We start from the raw sequence: 17,891 nt of genomic DNA, 5'->3' as shown, positions 1-17,891 counted from the left end.
CTGAAATTACAGAAACGTGCAACTAGACTTATTATGGATGCTGATTCTAAGGCCTCTTCTGTCAGATTTTTTGATGATTTAAGTTGGTTACCTTTTTACGAGGAGGCTAAAATTTCTAAATGTCTAATTGCATTTAAGGTACTACAGGGAGAATCGCCTGCGTAGATTGTTTGCCTTTTAACACGTAATAATTATCTTCACTCTCATAGCACTAGGTATGCAAATTATAACTTAGTATGCCCTTAGTATACTTAATGGTATCTTTATTTGTATCAGTATTATCATACGTATTGTATGAGGGCCGCAGGTTTATTGGCCTTTTGGCTATGAAGTGCTATCCTCTATAAATAGAGTGTTTACTTGCTTACTTACTTAAACGTCAGCTTTAGAAATTCCCCACGGTGACCAATTTACATTATCACTCATTTCGTTTCAGCTCAGCTCTTTTGTCGATAACTCAGCTGAGAAACTATCGTCCGGACGATTAAAGCTTTAAGATGACTTAAGCTTCGACCAGTCCAAGTACTGTTCACGGACTAACTAAGAAATATGCAGGATCGAAAAAGTATTCGTCCATTCATTTTCATCTTCTAAGGCAAAGAAGCTCTCAATGCCGAACCTCTCGACGCTTTTGATTGGGACAATAGGCACAAAGAACAATAAAGGAATAGTAAACCCATGATTTACGGTTATAGCACTTCCTTACAATATAGCAGCGATACCGAAATATTCTCAATCATCATTTCCAGATTTTCCGTTTTTCTGCCCGGTAAGTTTCAGTTTTTCCGCTGAAGAAATCATTTTTAGTGCGCAGCGAGGGTGCGGAAGCGGCAGAAAAATGTTTTACCCAAAAAGGAAGAACACAAAATTGCTTGGCAAAAACTACTAATTATACTGATCGGAAATAATTTGTTGATCGGAAACTCCACCTAACTCTTTGTAGCACAGTCCCCGATACTTCCGGTGCGGCGAGTAGAGGTTTATGGCTGAGGGAGGGTAGGGGCGAGAGTTAGTCTAGTCAAAGGGAAAGTAAACAAAAGAATAGCGAGCTTTTAAAAGATGTTTTTCTTTAAAAAGATATCGCAGTGTTTCTAGAAACCATATATATATATTTAGCTTTATTCCTTTTTTGCCAGAATAGAGCGCGCTAATAAAAGGAGCTTGTGCTTCAGCGCGGCCAACGAGTGAAGCCAGGTGGCAAAGCATCGAACGGAAGTAGAGTTGTTCTAGCAGATTTGTATCAACACTCTGTTTACGTGCACCGGAATCAAGCATTTTGGCGTTACATTAAGAAGATTTTTTCGTTGTGCATCGATGTGTATGTGTCACTAGTGTTGTACAGTCTTCTGCACAATCCTCTGACTGTGGCGCTCAGATGTCATAAGGAATGAACTAGAACTTAAAACTGTCTTCGAATTAGCGCCCATCAGACTGGAAAGCAATTGAAGTGGATGCAAATCATGTCGGTTTTTCGACATAATTTTCTCCTAGTTGCTTTGCTTCAAGCATGGATCGGCGCTACACTTGTTTCTTCCCAGCAAAGATGCCTTGGTGGATTTGATATCTACTTCATTTTAGACAAGTAAGTTGTGTTGACAGCCTGGTATGTGATTGTCTGGCGCACGCATTTCAAGTTTGATTCAAAATATCTAGTTTTATATGAACAAATCATCATTTATGAAGCGTTCCTTTTGTAGATAAATCCTTCTGTCGTGGTCACAGTTAAGAGATTATTATAGATGTACTTCTCTGACTTATGTGGTCACAAGTGTGCTTTTATATTAATTGGGTTTCACCGAAGAGCCTATAGAAACGCAAACGAAGCAAAATATCAACGCATATTATATGTTAAACCATCGATTGAGGTGTATACATATACATGTAACAACCCATACGAAGGATTCAAAATTATATCCAGAGTCCTCTTTTGTACTCCAAGACTTTATTTTCATGTCAGTAATATTCTTTGTGCATACTGAAAGCCCGAAGTCAAGATTCTTATAACCTGAATGTGGACAGGATGGAGATTGACAGTGCTTTCAGCTTAAGAGGAATAGACATCTCTTCATTCGGGTGTGACCAGCAGATTATAAACTGTTGCAGTTGGATTGGGTTTTAGTCATTTGAAACAATTAAAATGCAGGGCCCAGTTGTTTGAAGGCCGTTTAGTGCTAATCCAAGGTTAAATTTCAATCTGGGTTTCTTTATTCCTTTATTCAAAAGCTTTTTTGGGATAATTTCCTGTCTTATTTTTAGAGCATCAAATAATCATATTCTAGACAAAAAGAATTCGATTGAATTTTCTTTTAACGCTATCAGATCTGAAATCAGATTTCACACTAACCCTGGGTTATCTTAACCCAGCTTTGAACAACACAACCTAGGTTAACAACTGCATTGCTAAGTGGAGGTTGGGTGCTTAAGACACCCAGGAGCTTCCATTATTGGCAGCCAGCTCCTAGATGGAGACTGCTCCCATAGCTGGCAAATCCTGGCAACACAGCTGGGAGCCCCCATGCAGGAAAGGGAAACAGGTACCTGTCACACTTAACAAACAGTGGAAAGAGGGAGGAAAGGGGATAGGAAAACTGCCTGGATGAATTCATGAGCTGCCTCTCTAAACAATGCTGCAAGTTCATGCTCAAACAAAGCACATACAAGAATGCTTCAAATAAAGAGCTCATGGAAATCCAACACATGTACATATGCAAAAACCACTGACTACTAGATAATGCTGATGCTCTTTGAAGTTAACTCTGTTAAATTGCATTTAACTGCATTAAATTAATGACAGACTGAAATGTGCCTCATTCCCAAGGTGTGGCTAATGTAGTTCAGAAGGTGGTTAAGCGCCCAGCTATTATCTGGATTATCTGGGAGGCAGAGGTTCAAGTACCACTAAAGTCTGAATTTTTTCAGGTTTCTTCTCTGCAATTATTTAAACTGCAGCACAGTTGTGAAGATCATGGCCTAACTTGTGTTTCATTTTTTCTTGATTGTAGGTCAGGCAGTGTTATTACAACCTATTTTCAGCGTCAAACTGTGGACTTTGTTCAAAAGACAGTGGAGAATTTTGTCGGGTAAGTGGCAGCTAAAAACTTGATTTGATTTTCTGAAGGGAAGAATTAAAAGGATGTGTAATGTTTCAATGATAACAAAAACTATAATAGACCAATGCTATCTAATCTTATTTTTCATTTTCAGAAAGGGTGTTAGATTCTCCTTCATCACATTCTCCTCAGACATAGCAACAGAAACAATTTTGAAATTGACTGGTGACAGGTATATCTGATCATCCTTAATTGTTGGGACTGTTATTAGTAATATACCAGTGTATATTGTCTTTTGAATGTTTTTTCTTGCCCATTGATATTTATAGTAGTAATTTCCATGCTAATTACTGGTGGGATTGAAGCCTTTAACTCCTAGTATCTGACTGTTAATTCTCCCCTCTATAGAATGGTGCAAAAGTGAAAAGAACACAAGTGAAATGTGCAAATTTTGTTATTTGTTCTAACTTGTGAACTTTCATTGAAATTTTGTGCAAAGGTTCAAATGACAATTTGAGGCTTTTTGAGCAAAAGTTCCATTGAACAAAGAGCGCTATTTTGTCAAATTTTTGCAGAGTCTTGACCACAAGTGGGGAGTTTCATGTTTTGTTATTATGATATGAAGAAGTTTAAAGTAGGAAATGGTGCCAAGTTCAAGTTTCACTTTCCTGGAGTGTTTGTGTGGTCGTTTGTTATTTATAAGACTTAACACCTGACTGTTCAGATCACATCAACAATCAAACATTTATATTGACAGAGGTTTCATCAGGAAGGAGTGATAGAATAGTTAATTGAGTGGATGAAACTGATTTCAAATATTTTTGCATTGCATTACAACAACTCATGGGCTACATTTCATTCTCATAACCAGTCAGAGTAATTTTCTCTCCAAATTTTGCACTGAACATTTGAGAAGAGCAAACTTTCCCTCTTGAGTTTGCAACTCACTAGTGTCCATGGCAAAATATCGTTTGTAATTTTGGTGTACTAAAATAATAGGTGCCACAAAAGTTTGTGGAAAGTTCATGGAAATTTCGTTTGGAGGAAAATTTCTTCCAAAAGCCATGGAAAGCCAGGAAATTTGTCAAACCTCATTTGTGTTTTTTTTTGCACAATACTGTATGTGCTACACATTTCTTTTAAATAAGTTATGAGAATTTGGGATTTAGCAGAGGACAGCAAATTCTACCTGATAAGTATGAATATTCTTATTTCCTATGTGCTGGGTAATCTATGGACTATTACAGGGAGAAGTTACATGTCAGTCACTTATGGGAGTTACAAGGTGAAAGGGATATGGATTAAAATTGAAAAATGAAGTTAATTACCCACAACAACTGCTAAAGATAAATATAACTGTCGGTACTATTTTATAACAAAATTATTTTTCATGTGTTATATATTTTGTATGCTTTTATTCAAAGATCCAAAATCAGGGAAGGCCTAAATGAATTAAGAAAAGTGAAGCCAGGTGGAGATACATACCTGGAGAAACCTCTCAGTATGGTATGTACATGTACCTATAGTCATAATATTAATTTTGTGGGTGTAATTTGTTGCATTTATTTACACTGCTAAGAGTGCTGTTGATTAAAATACATATTGTGTTTTGCCTAGTTGGATGGAAAATCCATGAGTAAACAACTGAGGTGAAATTTTTATGGCTGTTGATTAATATATGATATCATTGCAGTAACTTCAAATCACCTGACCTTTTATCACGTGTAGATTATTGTGGTCGTTATCCCAAAAAATACAATTATTCAATATAGTCCATATGAGTCATTGTGATTTATTTTTCCTCTAGCTAGCCTGTCCCCAACATATTTTGTTGTGATTGAAAACCAAGTGTTTCATTTACTTTAATTTGTGGCCATTTGCAAAATATGGTTGAAGAGTTAAACTCAATCACAAATCTTGTTAAAATAAGCTTCCCACATAAAATCCAGTGGGTAGATTTATTTTTATTAGCTTCCTAATGTATAGCTTACTTGCAGGGAATAAATAGATCCTTATCACATATATGAATCAGATTAGATGCTTCAGTACAATATTGTCTTTGAATATTGTTGATATCAGTAGTACAAATAAATGCAGGTTCATCTACATAGTCAATTGATTTTTATGAGAGTCACATGAAACAGCCTTGTTTATATTTTTTGGATTTTTCTCTTTTTCCTTTTAACAGGCAAATAGTCAAGTTGCGACTCAGTTAGGTGAGTCCAAAAAGGAACTTGAAAAGAGAAGGTTTTCAAAGTTGCCTCATGGCCACCTTAATTTATAAAATGATCGAAAATAAATTTAGTTTCAATTAGTCCCATGCAGTAATCCCCTGTCCCCCTTCCTCCATGATAAAAAAATGAAATGGAAATTTTTCACAATATTATTAATTTATATTACATGCATATGATTCACTGTTACAATCAGATAATGAAACTCAAATAGACAAAAAAAAAACCAATAACAACAAAAAAAGATTTATGCGTACTTGGTTAATAAAAATCATTACTTAAAAAATGTAATAATTATTGTCTGTAAATGCTTTTAAAGTGGTGAGTATACACTGACTTATGGGTTATTATTGATTGGATTGTTATGTATTTTAAATTCAAAACATTCCTGAGAGCATGTTTGTGACCATCATTAAATAGGTAATTACATTTACATATTCACTGTTAATGAGATATACATGTGTAGTTTCCTTGATTTGCCTATCAGTTCCTTAGCACAGTTGGTGCTATTAGTGCACAATATGATATTTTGTTCTTTATAATAGCAGTTGTAAATGTTTTCTTCACTGAATACCTTAATATAATTACAGGACAGCAGTCAGCATTTAGTATCTATATCATTCTGACTGATGGGAAAATAGATGATATTGGTAGAGCTAACAAAGAGGTTGGTGAATTTTATTATCGTGCCTCTCTCACCCTTGAAAAAACTTCAGTTAACACTTACCTTTTAGAAAAATTTTGTAAATTCAACAATCAACTAATGTTAATAATAATCATAACAACTTTCCAAGGAAATCATCAGGAGTTTTAGAATTGAGTGAAAAAGTGTTCAATTACCAATACTATCTTAATTGATGCAGTATCTATTTGAATCAAATTTAATCCCAATAAGGGATTAATGCATTTTCTTTGTATAATATGGCTTTAAAAAGCCCTGCAGGGGATTATTCATTTTTGATTTAAAATGTGATCATCTTTTGTAATTGCTATTATTTATAGGCTAAGAAGGCCAAAAAAGCTGGAACAATAATCTATGTCATTGGAGTTGCGTTATTTGATGAATCACAGGTAACAGATATTTTCACAATTAACTGGTAACTGATAATGGAATATTTAAAATGATTTAAATGTTGATAGTTGAAATCACTCTAAGGTGGATATTTACTTAATTATTTCTCAAGGATGAACTTGGTTTAGTCAACCCTTTCACTCCTTGGATCTCATTTAGTTATTAATTCTTGTTACTGCTTGCAATATAATTCTTATGTAAGTGTGGAGTGTTTGATAATGGATCAACTAATAATCCCCTAATTGATATTTTTCTTTATTCTCATCACTTATCTGCTTGATATTGTATTGATATTGTAAGGAGAAATTCTGTCTTGGTCACTCATGGGAGTTAAAGGTATTCTATTACTGGAGAATATAGAAAGACTCCCATGTTTATTGAGTGACATCTGTATTAAATGGCCCTCAATCACTTTCTATATAGACTTTCATACTGTCCAGTTGCACAGGCATAAGCAGACACTGTCCTATTGTACTGGCTTGTTACATGATGTGTACACAGCCCTTGTAGTGCTCAAAATTTGGCTGGGTATAACTGATCACATGCAATAATTTTTTTAAGAGTTGATTATTGTAATAAATTACAATAATAGCTCTATTGTTCTAGCTGACAGTTCTTTGTTACTTATCATTGACAATACAGGAGCTTCATAAGTTACATGTGTGTGATATTACATTTGGTTAGTCTTCATGTATGGTATAATGCCCATTGCAGCTCAAGCTTTTGGCAAACAAGCCCCCAGAGGATTTTGTTTTCACAGAACCAGGCTATCAGGCCCTACAAAATTTAACAAGTGATGTAAGTGTTAACTCTGTTTTTTTAAACAGGGGAGAATTAACAGTATGTTTATAAATTAATCTTTGTGTGTCTTTTGGTTGTAAAATTTAAAATTTTGTATATTGTCAGTAAAAAATCTCCAGTGGGAGATATGTTGTATTTAAAAAGGCAGGTTGTAAGGAGAAAGAAAATTGTTGTGATTTCTTATTGTACTGAATAATAACAATAAGTTTATTTATTTGTATTGTTTGTTCAAAGATTTCTAACCGGACATGTGTTGAAATTACTGCTGTTTCCCCAAAACAGGCCTGTTTAGGAGGTAAATATGCCTGATTCATATTTTCATCAGATTTAATTGGTTTTGTCAGAACTCTACTGCTTTGATTATTTAAGGCAAGTCACATGAGTTAATTTCATATTCTATTTTTGATATGTTTTTGTGATAAAGTGAGATAATGGTGGGCTAGATAAATATTTTGACTCAGTCATTGCATTGCTTTTCTTAAACTTTTTGGCTGGTTTTCTAATCACTTGTAGTAACAAGTGGCATCATTGTGGTTTCATTGATTAGCTTAAAACAAATCAAAATAAAAACATTGTCTGAAATGTTTACAACTATTTTGTTTCACCATTATCCAGGAAAACTTTTTGTTTCAGGGTCTTTTTATTTTCAAGTTCTTTTTTTATGGAAATTTTTATGAATGTGTTTCATAAATTTCTGTGCAATTTATGCAGAGCGCAACACTGTTACAATGTATGGGCGTGGCTTTGAGAAGTTTGATTCTGCAGAGTCTCATTCTGTGAGGTGTGGCTTCAATTTTAATGCCACCTATCGTCAAGGTATGTTGAACAATGTTATGATGTGAAACTGTGAAATGATGAAAAGGTTATAGATATGGAGGAGCAAAAACTTTTGAAAAAGAGGTGATATTTGGGTTTTGTCGTGGTGCTTTTGTTCACTATTTTAGACCTTGACTGGGAACAAAAATAAGAGTATTGAATTAGTATGAAGCAGTGATTGTCACCAGTCAGTAAATGAGTGTTTGATTGCTTTAAGAATGTGTATAACCAGTAGGCTGTGGACAAAAAAGCCTTAACTAAAGATCACCTGGACATGTTTAAATGCCTCACCCAAGGTCACTTAATTTTTGACAAGTTTTTACTATGGTATCTTGGAATAATGCCCATATTTCTTCCAGGGAGTACAACTGAACCTCCCCCAGTGTAAGGTCGGTTGTACAGATCATAGGTTACAAATCTAGGTGGATAAGTCCTCCTTTGACCAAATGAACTATTGCAGGGTTGGTTCTCATCCCTGTTCAAAGTAATGATAACTCTTGATTTTAACTGCTTATTAATTTGTCTGTTTTTTCATGGCATGCAATTACCTGTGTTTTTTCTTCTTCTTTTGTCATGAACAGTAACAAAAGCCATCCTAGTTGAGGAGAACCACTTAGTGTGTCCTGTTCCTGTATTGAATGACATTGAAAGGTAAATTTGACAACTTAAAAAATGTAACTGGGCAGTCCACAACAATTTGGCCAGTTGTTAGGATGGAGTCTTCACATTTAAGCGATTGTATGACAAGAATGCTGAATAAATTAATGAGTTTTTGGTGAAGTTTCCATTTGCTTGTGTGCTTAAGAACTAATTTAATCAGTAGTAATGTGATATACATCTATTTTTATTCTGTTTTCAGCATTCTTTTGCTTCAAGTTTCATTAAACAATGGAAACACATTTGTCTCCAGTAATGTCAATATCTCAGCCAAGAACTGCACAAACACAACAAAGCCAGAGAAAGAAAATGAAGGAGATGAAGGGATTCCACCAGAGAAAGAAAATGAAGGGATTCCACCAGAGGTGAGTTAATAATTCATTTTTGATGATGATTTTCTTAATTCTCATAAACTATGTGCTTGTGACACGTTCACTCGTAACCCTTTCACAGCAAAGATCTCACTAGTAATTCTCTTTACTGTCTGGCATATAATTCTTATCAGGGTAGCTCAGAGAATTTGTTATTGAATCCCCTCATTATTTCTGCATGTTATCCAAGGTTGTAGCGATATTCAGTGTTCGTAAGGGTCCTGAAAGACCTGAAAGGTCCTGGAATTTTTCTTTTAACATTTTCTGGGACTTGAAATTCCTGAAAAAGGGTACAGGTCCTAGAAAGTCCTGGAAATCTGCTAAACTTAAGCAATAAAGTTTTCAGAATTTACGTTATAAGAAATGTATTCAGACCATAAGGAGAATTATTGATTTTGAAATCTTGGGAATGAAAGGGTTTGAGGTGAAATTTGGAGTCGTGGAAAAATAATCTGAGTCCTAGAAAAGTTCCTGAGATTTGTTTCTGAAAAAGGGAAAGAAACCTGGATATTAGAAGGAGAAATTCTGCCTTGGTCAGTCCTGGGAGTTAATACGGGATAATGATATTCTCCCTTGTTTTAATTGGCCGTTGCTTGCCGTAGTTTTTTTATAACATGGTTTCATCTTTTTTACAACTGAGTAAGTCACTAAACGAGTCTTTCACATAATATACCTCTTCTGTCAAATCACTTGTCTCGTTATTTTAACAGACTGGAAAGAGAAGTAACGTTGCTTTAGCGTTGGTGCTGTTGTTTCTGTTTGCTTTGCTCATTTTACTGGCTGTGTGGTGGTGTTGGCCTCGCATCAGGAGAAAGGTGAAAGGTTTTCCTGGTTAAATAATTGCGTTATTAGATCCATTTTGAAATCACTGGTGATCCTTGCAATCTAATTGGCTCTCGTTGCTGCGATTTATTCACGAATCGCACTATTTTTTTTGCACTAAATCACATCTTTTTCTTAGCCAATAAAAATCTTTATCAAAACACAACAACCACTCAGATTTGAAGGCTTGTTTAAAGTAACCAATCAAATTACAGGGAAATGAAAGACAACTTTTGTAACTTTTTACAAACCAGCTCAGCACTAGATCAATAAAATTGTTTTACAGACTAAACAATCCTATATTTCAGCGACTGAATTTTGCGATTTCAAAATAGATGTAATTAATTGGTAATCGAAGTTGGTGTCATGTAATTTTGGTCTGAAATCATCCTTGTGATTTCAAATCAAACTCGCGCTACACGCCCGTTAGATTTTGAAATCACGCGTATTAATTTAGACCAAAGTGTATTCCACTCAGTTCAATTACCATTATTAATAGCGTGATTGTGCGGGACGCAGTGGTATGGTGGTTAGTTCCGATAGCTTCGGACCCAGAGCCTGTCGGTCAATAGAGACAATTGAAAACCACGGGTGACTAAAAACGGTCGGGGATTGGGAAAGAAAATTGTGGAAGAACCCCATGTGAACTTTCTAGTATACGGGCTGTTGGTTTGCCTCGGAATTGGTTAATTTTGACGGATGGCATCGACCAGGGGCGGATCCAAGGATTTTTGATGAGGGTTTGTTGGGGTGGGGGGTGGGGGGATCTAAAATTTGATTTAAAATACACCGATTATTATTATTATTATTATTATTATTATTATTATCATGATGATGATTATTATTTCTTTGTTTTTTTCTAACACCAGAGCCTTAATGAGCTAAGAAATATTTTGATATAAGCAAGTTCTAAATACTCCAAGTTGAGGAAGAATATGCAGGACTGTGGTTAGAAATATGTGCGTTTTAGACAAGAAAAATATTTACCAGTATGATGGGGGAATCTGGACTCCCATGCCTTACCCTTGGATTTACCACTGTTGATGCCTCGCATCAGCGTCCATTACATTGCTTCACACGTTGCACTCAAATGGTGGTCAGCTTCGCTTTTGGTTGATATTTGTAAACATTAAGGGGAAGATCGTGCGTCTGTTTTATGCGCTTGATGTAATTTATCTTTGCCTTGTTGTGTTCAGCAACCTCGAGATTATCAACCAGCTGGCGTATTAGAACTGAAGAAACCTCCTCCCAGGCCCCCGCCACCAGTGAGACCCCCACCACCAATGGAGAAAACGGTCAGTAAAGGTGGATGCGCCATACACACTTTGGAAGAATTTAAAACACGAATGGGTGTATCTTATTGGTTATAAGGAAGAGGATAATAAGAATTTGATACGAGCATTGCACTAGTAAAGAACAAGACATATGCAGGCGAATGCTTCTTGCATCTTCGAAGATTTTACGAATGCTATGCGCTCACTTGAAATTCACGCCCCACGTTAATTTTAAAACACTCCACTCCACTACACTTAATTTACGCCTGTTTTCCTCATCAGCCGGGTGGCAGAACAAAATGGCCGACAGTTAACGCGTCATTATACGGCGGAGGAACTGCGGGAGGAATCGTTCCTGTCAGGGTGAGTGTTAGGCTCCCGTCAGGGTGAGTGTTAGGCTCCCGTCAGGGTGAATCATTTTTTGTCAGTCATTTGCTAACAGCCGGAAAAAATAAAGAAGCTTCGTATATATTAGTAAGTTTGTGAGACACGAATCAAATTATTGTTCGGGCTCCGTTAGAGTCAGAACTGAAAAATGAGACCGCAGACTTCGTGGACGTCGCCTATTCATATTTGCCATTGAGTAGCAGGTGTAATGAGGTGTTCTGGATCTGAAAAACCAGCACTGAAGAGGAAAATTATAACTTTATACAGGTGGACTGGGGCGACAAAGGCTCTACAGAAGCTGGATCAAAACTAGCACAAGCAAAGGTACCATAAATATTTCTTGCATATTTAATACCTCTTTCGTTTATTTTTTTGAAGATTGGAGAATTTTTATTTTGATACAATACCAAACATTTCCGCTTCGATAACTCTGCTTTCATTGTTTTGTATTGAAATCTTAGTTTTCCAATTTACTCTTTTGGACACATCTTTGTTTCTTTAAACAACTCGGGTACTTTTCCGTTTCCTCTCGTTTAGCCTTGCGCAATCCATAACACCTCGTTGTCCATACTTATCATGCAATCGTTATCGGAACTCTGCTCATTGTCAGTGAGCTTGAAGCTTGGCTGTGGGTGAATCATACCAGCCGTGAGTTTGTTAATAAACCGCTGATAACTTCAGCTGTCAATAGACAAGGCACTAAGGCTTGTCAGAGAAGCGAGTGACCACTTGCAGAGTTTATTTCTTACTGGAAAGAAACCTTCCGTTTCGCAGATAAAAGGATGCTGTGTAGTATGTCAACCGGTGCACTTTTATCTCAAAAAAAAATAAATAAATAAATAAAAACCATGAAGTTTTTTACCAACAGCCCTTTTACTTTTATGTTTAAAAAGATATGTCCTAATAGTTTACTGTTGACGCAGTTCTTTGGCTCGTGACGCAGTCTGAAAGAATGTCTATCATCATGCAAACTTCATCGTTATTGCCTTCTACAGCGTTTTTGCTGTAGAAGGCAATAAGGTCAGCTGCCATAGCAATCAAAGTATCGATCAGCTCAATGATCTAATTATAAGGGGACTTACGAAGGGCTAACGCTCAAAACGTCAGCTCAAGAAACTCTTTTCAGTGGCCAATTTCCATTATCAACTCAGTTGATAAAAACCAAATGATCTCGTACTACCCCAACCGACGCAGCACCACAGTTTCTTTAGAAACTTACCCCCCGTAACTCAATGATCTGTTTGTTTGGTGATAGGGAGCAATCATTAAAGATACTGACGACGATGACACAGAAAACCAAACATACGTGCCAAAGGGTTCCTCTACTCCAGGTTGTTGGACGGCAGCTAAGGTAAATAATTACTCCGACGCTTGAAATGTCAGCTTTTAAACTCTTTGCGGTGGCCAGTTTACATTATCAACTGAAGTGATAAAACCAAATTATCTTGTTATACTCTCCAATGATGCAGCACCACAGTTTCTTTAGAAACTTACCTCCTTGTTTGTTTGTCTGAGCCTACGTGTCTATTTTTCAGTTTTCAAAAAAAGAAATTGATAAACTGTTTTCAAGCAACTGAATAAAAGTGTAATGTTTCTGTTTTGGATACAAATGACAAGGAGAACTCAGCGAAGCTGACGCCGTTTCTGTTGTCCACCTCCATTCTCCTCTTGGCCCTTGCAGCTTCACTTTTCCGTGGTATCGTCTTCTCCAATATACAAGAATACAAGCCCGCGTAATTCCAGCAGTTGTGCTGGCTAAAATATCATATAGCTTGAAGTGGAAGATGTCATTCAGTGAATGACACAGGCATACTCGAGTGTTCCCAATAGGAGTCAAACCTACGACCTTCCGACTGGTACACGGGATGCTCTATCACTCAGTTGTAAGATTAAAAAAAGAAAATGTAAAAAAGAAAATGTAAAAAAGAAATCATCATTGGATGCTTTTGGCAAAGCAAGAACTTCATATTTTTTTCACTGTACATTTGATTTCAGGTTAAGGTTATGGCTGGTGTGGCTGCAGTTTCCGTTGGTTATCGTCGAGTCGCTTCACACAGGCCACAACCCGGAGGAAATGTAAGTTGCGTTGACGTTTTTTTTTCCATTGTAAATCTTGTTTAACACGAGTGTTGTTTACCAAATTGAGAAAACTTATAAAATAAATGATCAACTTTAGACAGGGTCCCATAAAATTTTGGGGTAAGGCAAAAACTGATCTTAAAGAGTACATATAAAGGGTGAATCTGAGGTTTTTTTTTGGAGTTCGTGATAAATACAATGTATGGAAGACTATCAACAAAAGCAATTTAATCTTCCTCAGTCTTAGTACACATCTCAGGTACACATAGTTTTCTCTGCTATGTTCGATATCATCGTTACATTAACTTCAGAAGCTCGGGTAACAGAGTAAAACAAACAAACAAACAAACAAACAAAAAACTAAAAAAAAAAAACACAAAATGCTTCCAAATTCTGGGCTCTAATGAGAACCTGCTTGTAGGTTGTCCGACTCTCGGGTTCTGTCGTCGTTAACAGCACATTCCTTTTCAGGACTTCCCTCACCCATAAGATCACACAGCAAGACCGTCTGGAAGTCATAGTTTCAAAACATTTACTGAAATACGTTTTTGGTCACCGAAATGCTTTTTTCAATCCAGTGAAGATGATCTTTTCAAATAATTTCTAACTGGGTTTTCCTTGTTCTTTCCGCTGGAAGATGCTCAATTAAAAAACTAGAAATATTGCCGGAGCAAACGCATGAAAACTGAACACTTTCTTCGGAAGTGTTCTTGTTAAGAAAGTCCAATAATTACAAGATATTTTATGTTAATCTGGCCCACTGCGCTTTACCTGGTAAAGCGCTCAGTGATATAAGAGATGCCATCAGTCTCTTCCACACCTCCCTCTTCTTCAACACAGCTGTTAAATCTGAACGGGCTTCACACTGGAACAAGGCAACCATGGTTATTATCTCTGAGAGAACCATTCAGTCCTGCCGCAGGCTCATGTCTAGGCTTTCTCTTCGCGAGTAGTTTACTGGCGTCGCTGACAAAAGTGTCGAGGGCCCCTCCGGGGAAGCGCTTGTTGCGAGACCTCCTCTTTGCAACTGAAAGTTCGCAACCACAAAAACGTTTGACGCGCTGGGAATGAGGTTTACCAGTGTGGATGTAATCTTCTGACAGTGGTATACCCTCAAATATTGCAACGAAGAACAGCTAGCTACAAACCTTCCAAGGGCAAAGTTTGTGACTTCGCTGCTGTAGCTCAAATCTAAGACTTGAAGTGAACGGTAGCGACACTCAGTCATTGCGTGAAGTACCTCATCGGTGATTGCGTGGCCATAACCACAGCAGCACAACCGTACGAATCGCAGGAGTTGGCAACGAGTCAGTATCGATTTAAGACCAACTTTGCTCAGATGCCGACACCACGACAGATCTACTTCGGTTATCATCGAATTCTCCCAGGAAACCGCCTGAACTTCATTGTCGGAGACGCTCGTACCGTCGAGTACTAACGATGTCAGCGACGAGCAGCAATCGATTAACTTCGACAGACTTTCTCCTCGAATATTGTGGCATCTCCGGAGACACAGTGATCGAAGATTCGGACAATTTTCCGCGATAAACTGGACTATTGTATCTGTCAGTGAATTACAGTAACTAAACTCTAATATTCTAACTTCCTTCAAAGAAGCGAAGAATCTTAGTTTCTCGCCTTCAGTATCGATAACTCCAAAAATAGAATCGCTGAGGCCTAGGCACTGCACTTGCTGCACGTTCTGGGTGATAACTTTGAATGCAGTTGGATGTCCCGAGCTGTGCCGAATATCCAGCTTTGTTAAATTCCCTGGAAAGGACTCGTCGCTGACCGTGAAATCTTCTTCAAAGGACACAGATCCTAAACATAGCACTCTTAGTTGTTTGCAGTGCATGGCCAGAACTTGGAAAACTCTCGGAGACAGAGTGAAACCTCCAAGGTTGATCTTGAAGAGCATCGGTACCATTCGACTTCGAATGAGCTTGATGAGGCTGAATTCGTTAAGCTTGTGGAAACGTTTAAGATTTACACATCTCCACAAAGAGCTGTCGTAAGCAATAGCTCTCCAACCTCTGCACGTCCGCGCGACTCGACACAAGTCTGCCTCGTAGAGGAAGCTGAATATTACAAGCAGTGTTGTATCAGGAAAATCATGAATGTGCATTGTTCATTTTTTTTTTGGGTTATTCAAAAGAGGCCATGATTGTGAATTGCAGTGTGACTTAAGCGTTTGTTTACTTTCCCGCTATATTTTCACAGAGTTTAACACGTCATAATAGAACTGTTTTAAATGGAAGGCATCGTCACAAATTAAGAATTCTTAATTTAAAATTAGTCTGGGAAAAGCGATTGTTAATTTTTCTACGAAAGCCACATTCATAGGAAAAATTTAGTTCGCTCCTGTCGTCGATACCTTTGCTTAACATTCACTACTATCATTATAATTTGTTTTGTTTGCTCCAGTTTTTTTTGCATGCTTTTGTCCATCAACATGAGCCCGCTTGGTAACACAGCGGTCAAACGTAGGGCATGCGCAAGGGGATCAACTTTGGTCGGCCGCGCGCCGACTTGGTTCTTACAGACTGAAAGCACGTCATTACAACGTTTGCGCATTTTGCATGTGAAAACGTTTGACCGCTTTGTTTCGTTCGGTATTAAGTATTAACACAAATGGAACTTTTTTTTTGATAAATTCTGATCTATTTGTATTCGCATTCTTTATCAATTATGAAAACCCTTGTTTGTGTGTTATGGTTTCAAGAGAGTATTAGATCCACAATAACAGTTTTGTCTTCTTTGCTTCTGCAGTGGCTGTACTCCTCCAACCCAGCTGTGTGATTGACATGGACGAAGAATTGTTTGTAGTGCTGTAATACTACATAAGCAGTTAGCAATCTAGAGAGTTTCGATGTGGTTAACCGTTAGTCGTTAAACATCAATTTTTAAACCTTTCATCGTGGGGTTCACACAAAAGCTCCGAGTCAGACGACACATATGCCCACACTTTCTCATCGGTGTATTCTGATTTTAATACTATACAATACCTGGCTCTAAATTGTCTCAAACAGCCTCAGTTGTCTTTTAGACACAAAACATTGACAGCTGCCTATACATGCACGTAGAGATCGATTGTTGTGCTCTAAAGTGTCCTTAATTGTCGTGTCAACATCATGTACCTCGTGTGAACACCATTCCGCTTAACTCCCATGAATTCAGTTCAATTTGCATTCTAAACACAATCATATCTTACATTTTGCCACACCAGCTTAAAATTAAACGAACGCATATATCGAGAGAACATTTGAATTTAGCGTGGCTTTATATTCAATTTGAAAAATAATTGATAATCTTCAAGAACCGTAAAATTTCTTTAGACTGCAAGATCACTTTTGGCTGATCGCCACTCAGCCAAAAATCTACGAGTATTTATTTTTCAAGCCTTTTCTGGTCAAGTTCACTTATTTCCCGTAATAGATAATCGATAAAGTGGTGAGGCCACTAATTCCTATATTCAAAGGCTGAGAAGTCTATATCTAACTCGTAATATTTGTAGCTGTTGTGTGGCGTACTTCAAAGTAGAATGTGTTATTGTATTCCCGTGCTATTTAGTGCGCATGACATTTATTGTTCAATTGCGATTAGAAGACCTTTAGGGAGGGGGGTTGGCGAAGTACAAACGAAAGATCATTGGATGAGAAAATTGACTTAAAAATTAAATTAAAAGAAAATTTAATTTTTCTCATCTAAATTTTCCACTTCTCCAAGTGTGGAGTTTGACTCAGTATCAAACCCTTTCTCACCAAAGTTGAGGAAAATTTTAATTAGTGTACAGCTAGGTTTCGTAGGGAACAAACACTAAATTTATTTACAGTAACACAACTGAACAAACTTGTTCTTCTTGGAGGCGAATAGAGGTTCTACTCATTTCCGAACCGAATTATAAACGCATGCGACGGTTTTGATAGATATTGAACTTAATCAGAGGCAGCCTTAGCAATAGTAGAAAAAGGATATTGTGCGTGCTCATTATTTTATTGCTTTTGTCGACATTTACTTCTCGAGTTTGTTTTCATCTGTCGAGTAGGGGTTAAGGGACGTGTTCAGACAAATCCAGGTACCCGCTCGATTCGACAAAGATAAAGAGTTTTCTATATATGTAATAAAATTTAGAGAAAGCGTTCGAATTGTTTTTGTGAGGTCCTTCTTACGTTCCTCGGCAAAACCCATTCTGCGTAGCACGTGCTCAAGTTTTTGGTCCCCGTACAATTTCTCATTCGTCCTCTTTTCCTTCCCAAGTGTTCCCTTGTGAATTTCCCTTGCGTTCCTAATGCGTTCTTCGTTGCGTTTTAAAGTGTTGCCCGTGCGTTCCT

At 37.2% G+C, this 17,891-nt stretch overlaps 2 protein-coding genes across 2 annotated transcripts; one reads left to right on the top strand and one right to left on the bottom strand.

The window, feature by feature from the left end:
• The first annotated feature begins 1,204 nt into the window (after positions 1 to 1,204).
• On the top strand, positions 1,205 to 17,701 carry LOC131784475 (anthrax toxin receptor 2-like). The gene is made up of 19 exons (XM_059101288.2): positions 1,205 to 1,582; positions 3,003 to 3,080; positions 3,205 to 3,282; positions 4,475 to 4,556; positions 5,239 to 5,266; positions 5,872 to 5,948; positions 6,284 to 6,352; positions 7,068 to 7,151; positions 7,389 to 7,449; positions 7,866 to 7,970; positions 8,552 to 8,621; positions 8,830 to 8,992; positions 9,709 to 9,813; positions 11,017 to 11,115; positions 11,377 to 11,457; positions 11,749 to 11,805; positions 12,737 to 12,832; positions 13,477 to 13,557; positions 16,330 to 17,701. The coding sequence occupies exons 1-19, from the start codon at positions 1,452 to 1,454 to the stop codon at positions 16,357 to 16,359; spliced, it is 1,575 nt and encodes a 524-aa protein (XP_058957271.2). The 5' UTR covers positions 1,205 to 1,451; the 3' UTR covers positions 16,360 to 17,701.
• On the bottom strand, positions 14,173 to 15,685 carry LOC131784476 (F-box/LRR-repeat protein 20-like). Its single transcript, XM_059101289.2, has one exon. The coding sequence runs from the start codon at positions 15,683 to 15,685 to the stop codon at positions 14,468 to 14,470; it is 1,218 nt and encodes a 405-aa protein (XP_058957272.2). The 3' UTR covers positions 14,173 to 14,467.
• Positions 17,702 to 17,891: the final 190 nt, after the last annotated feature.

Source organism: Pocillopora verrucosa, chromosome 5 (assembly GCF_036669915.1).
Source record: "Pocillopora verrucosa isolate sample1 chromosome 5, ASM3666991v2, whole genome shotgun sequence".
NCBI lineage: Eukaryota > Metazoa > Cnidaria > Anthozoa > Scleractinia > Pocilloporidae > Pocillopora > Pocillopora verrucosa.
Note: the sequence above shows the minus strand (reverse complement) of the source record. Positions and strands in the feature narration are given on the sequence as shown.

Coding starts and splice junctions, on each gene's coding strand:
- LOC131784475 (XM_059101288.2), top strand. CDS start 1,452: ATGCAAATCATGTCGGTTTTTCGACATAATTTTCTCCTAGTTGCTTTG. Junction 4,557..5,238: donor TGGAGAAACCTCTCAGTATG/GTATGTACATGT, acceptor TCCTTTTAACAG/GCAAATAGTCAAGTTGCGAC. Junction 8,993..9,708: donor ATGAAGGGATTCCACCAGAG/GTGAGTTAATAA, acceptor TTATTTTAACAG/ACTGGAAAGAGAAGTAACGT.
- LOC131784476 (XM_059101289.2), bottom strand. CDS start 15,685: ATGCACATTCATGATTTTCCTGATACAACACTGCTTGTAATATTCAGC.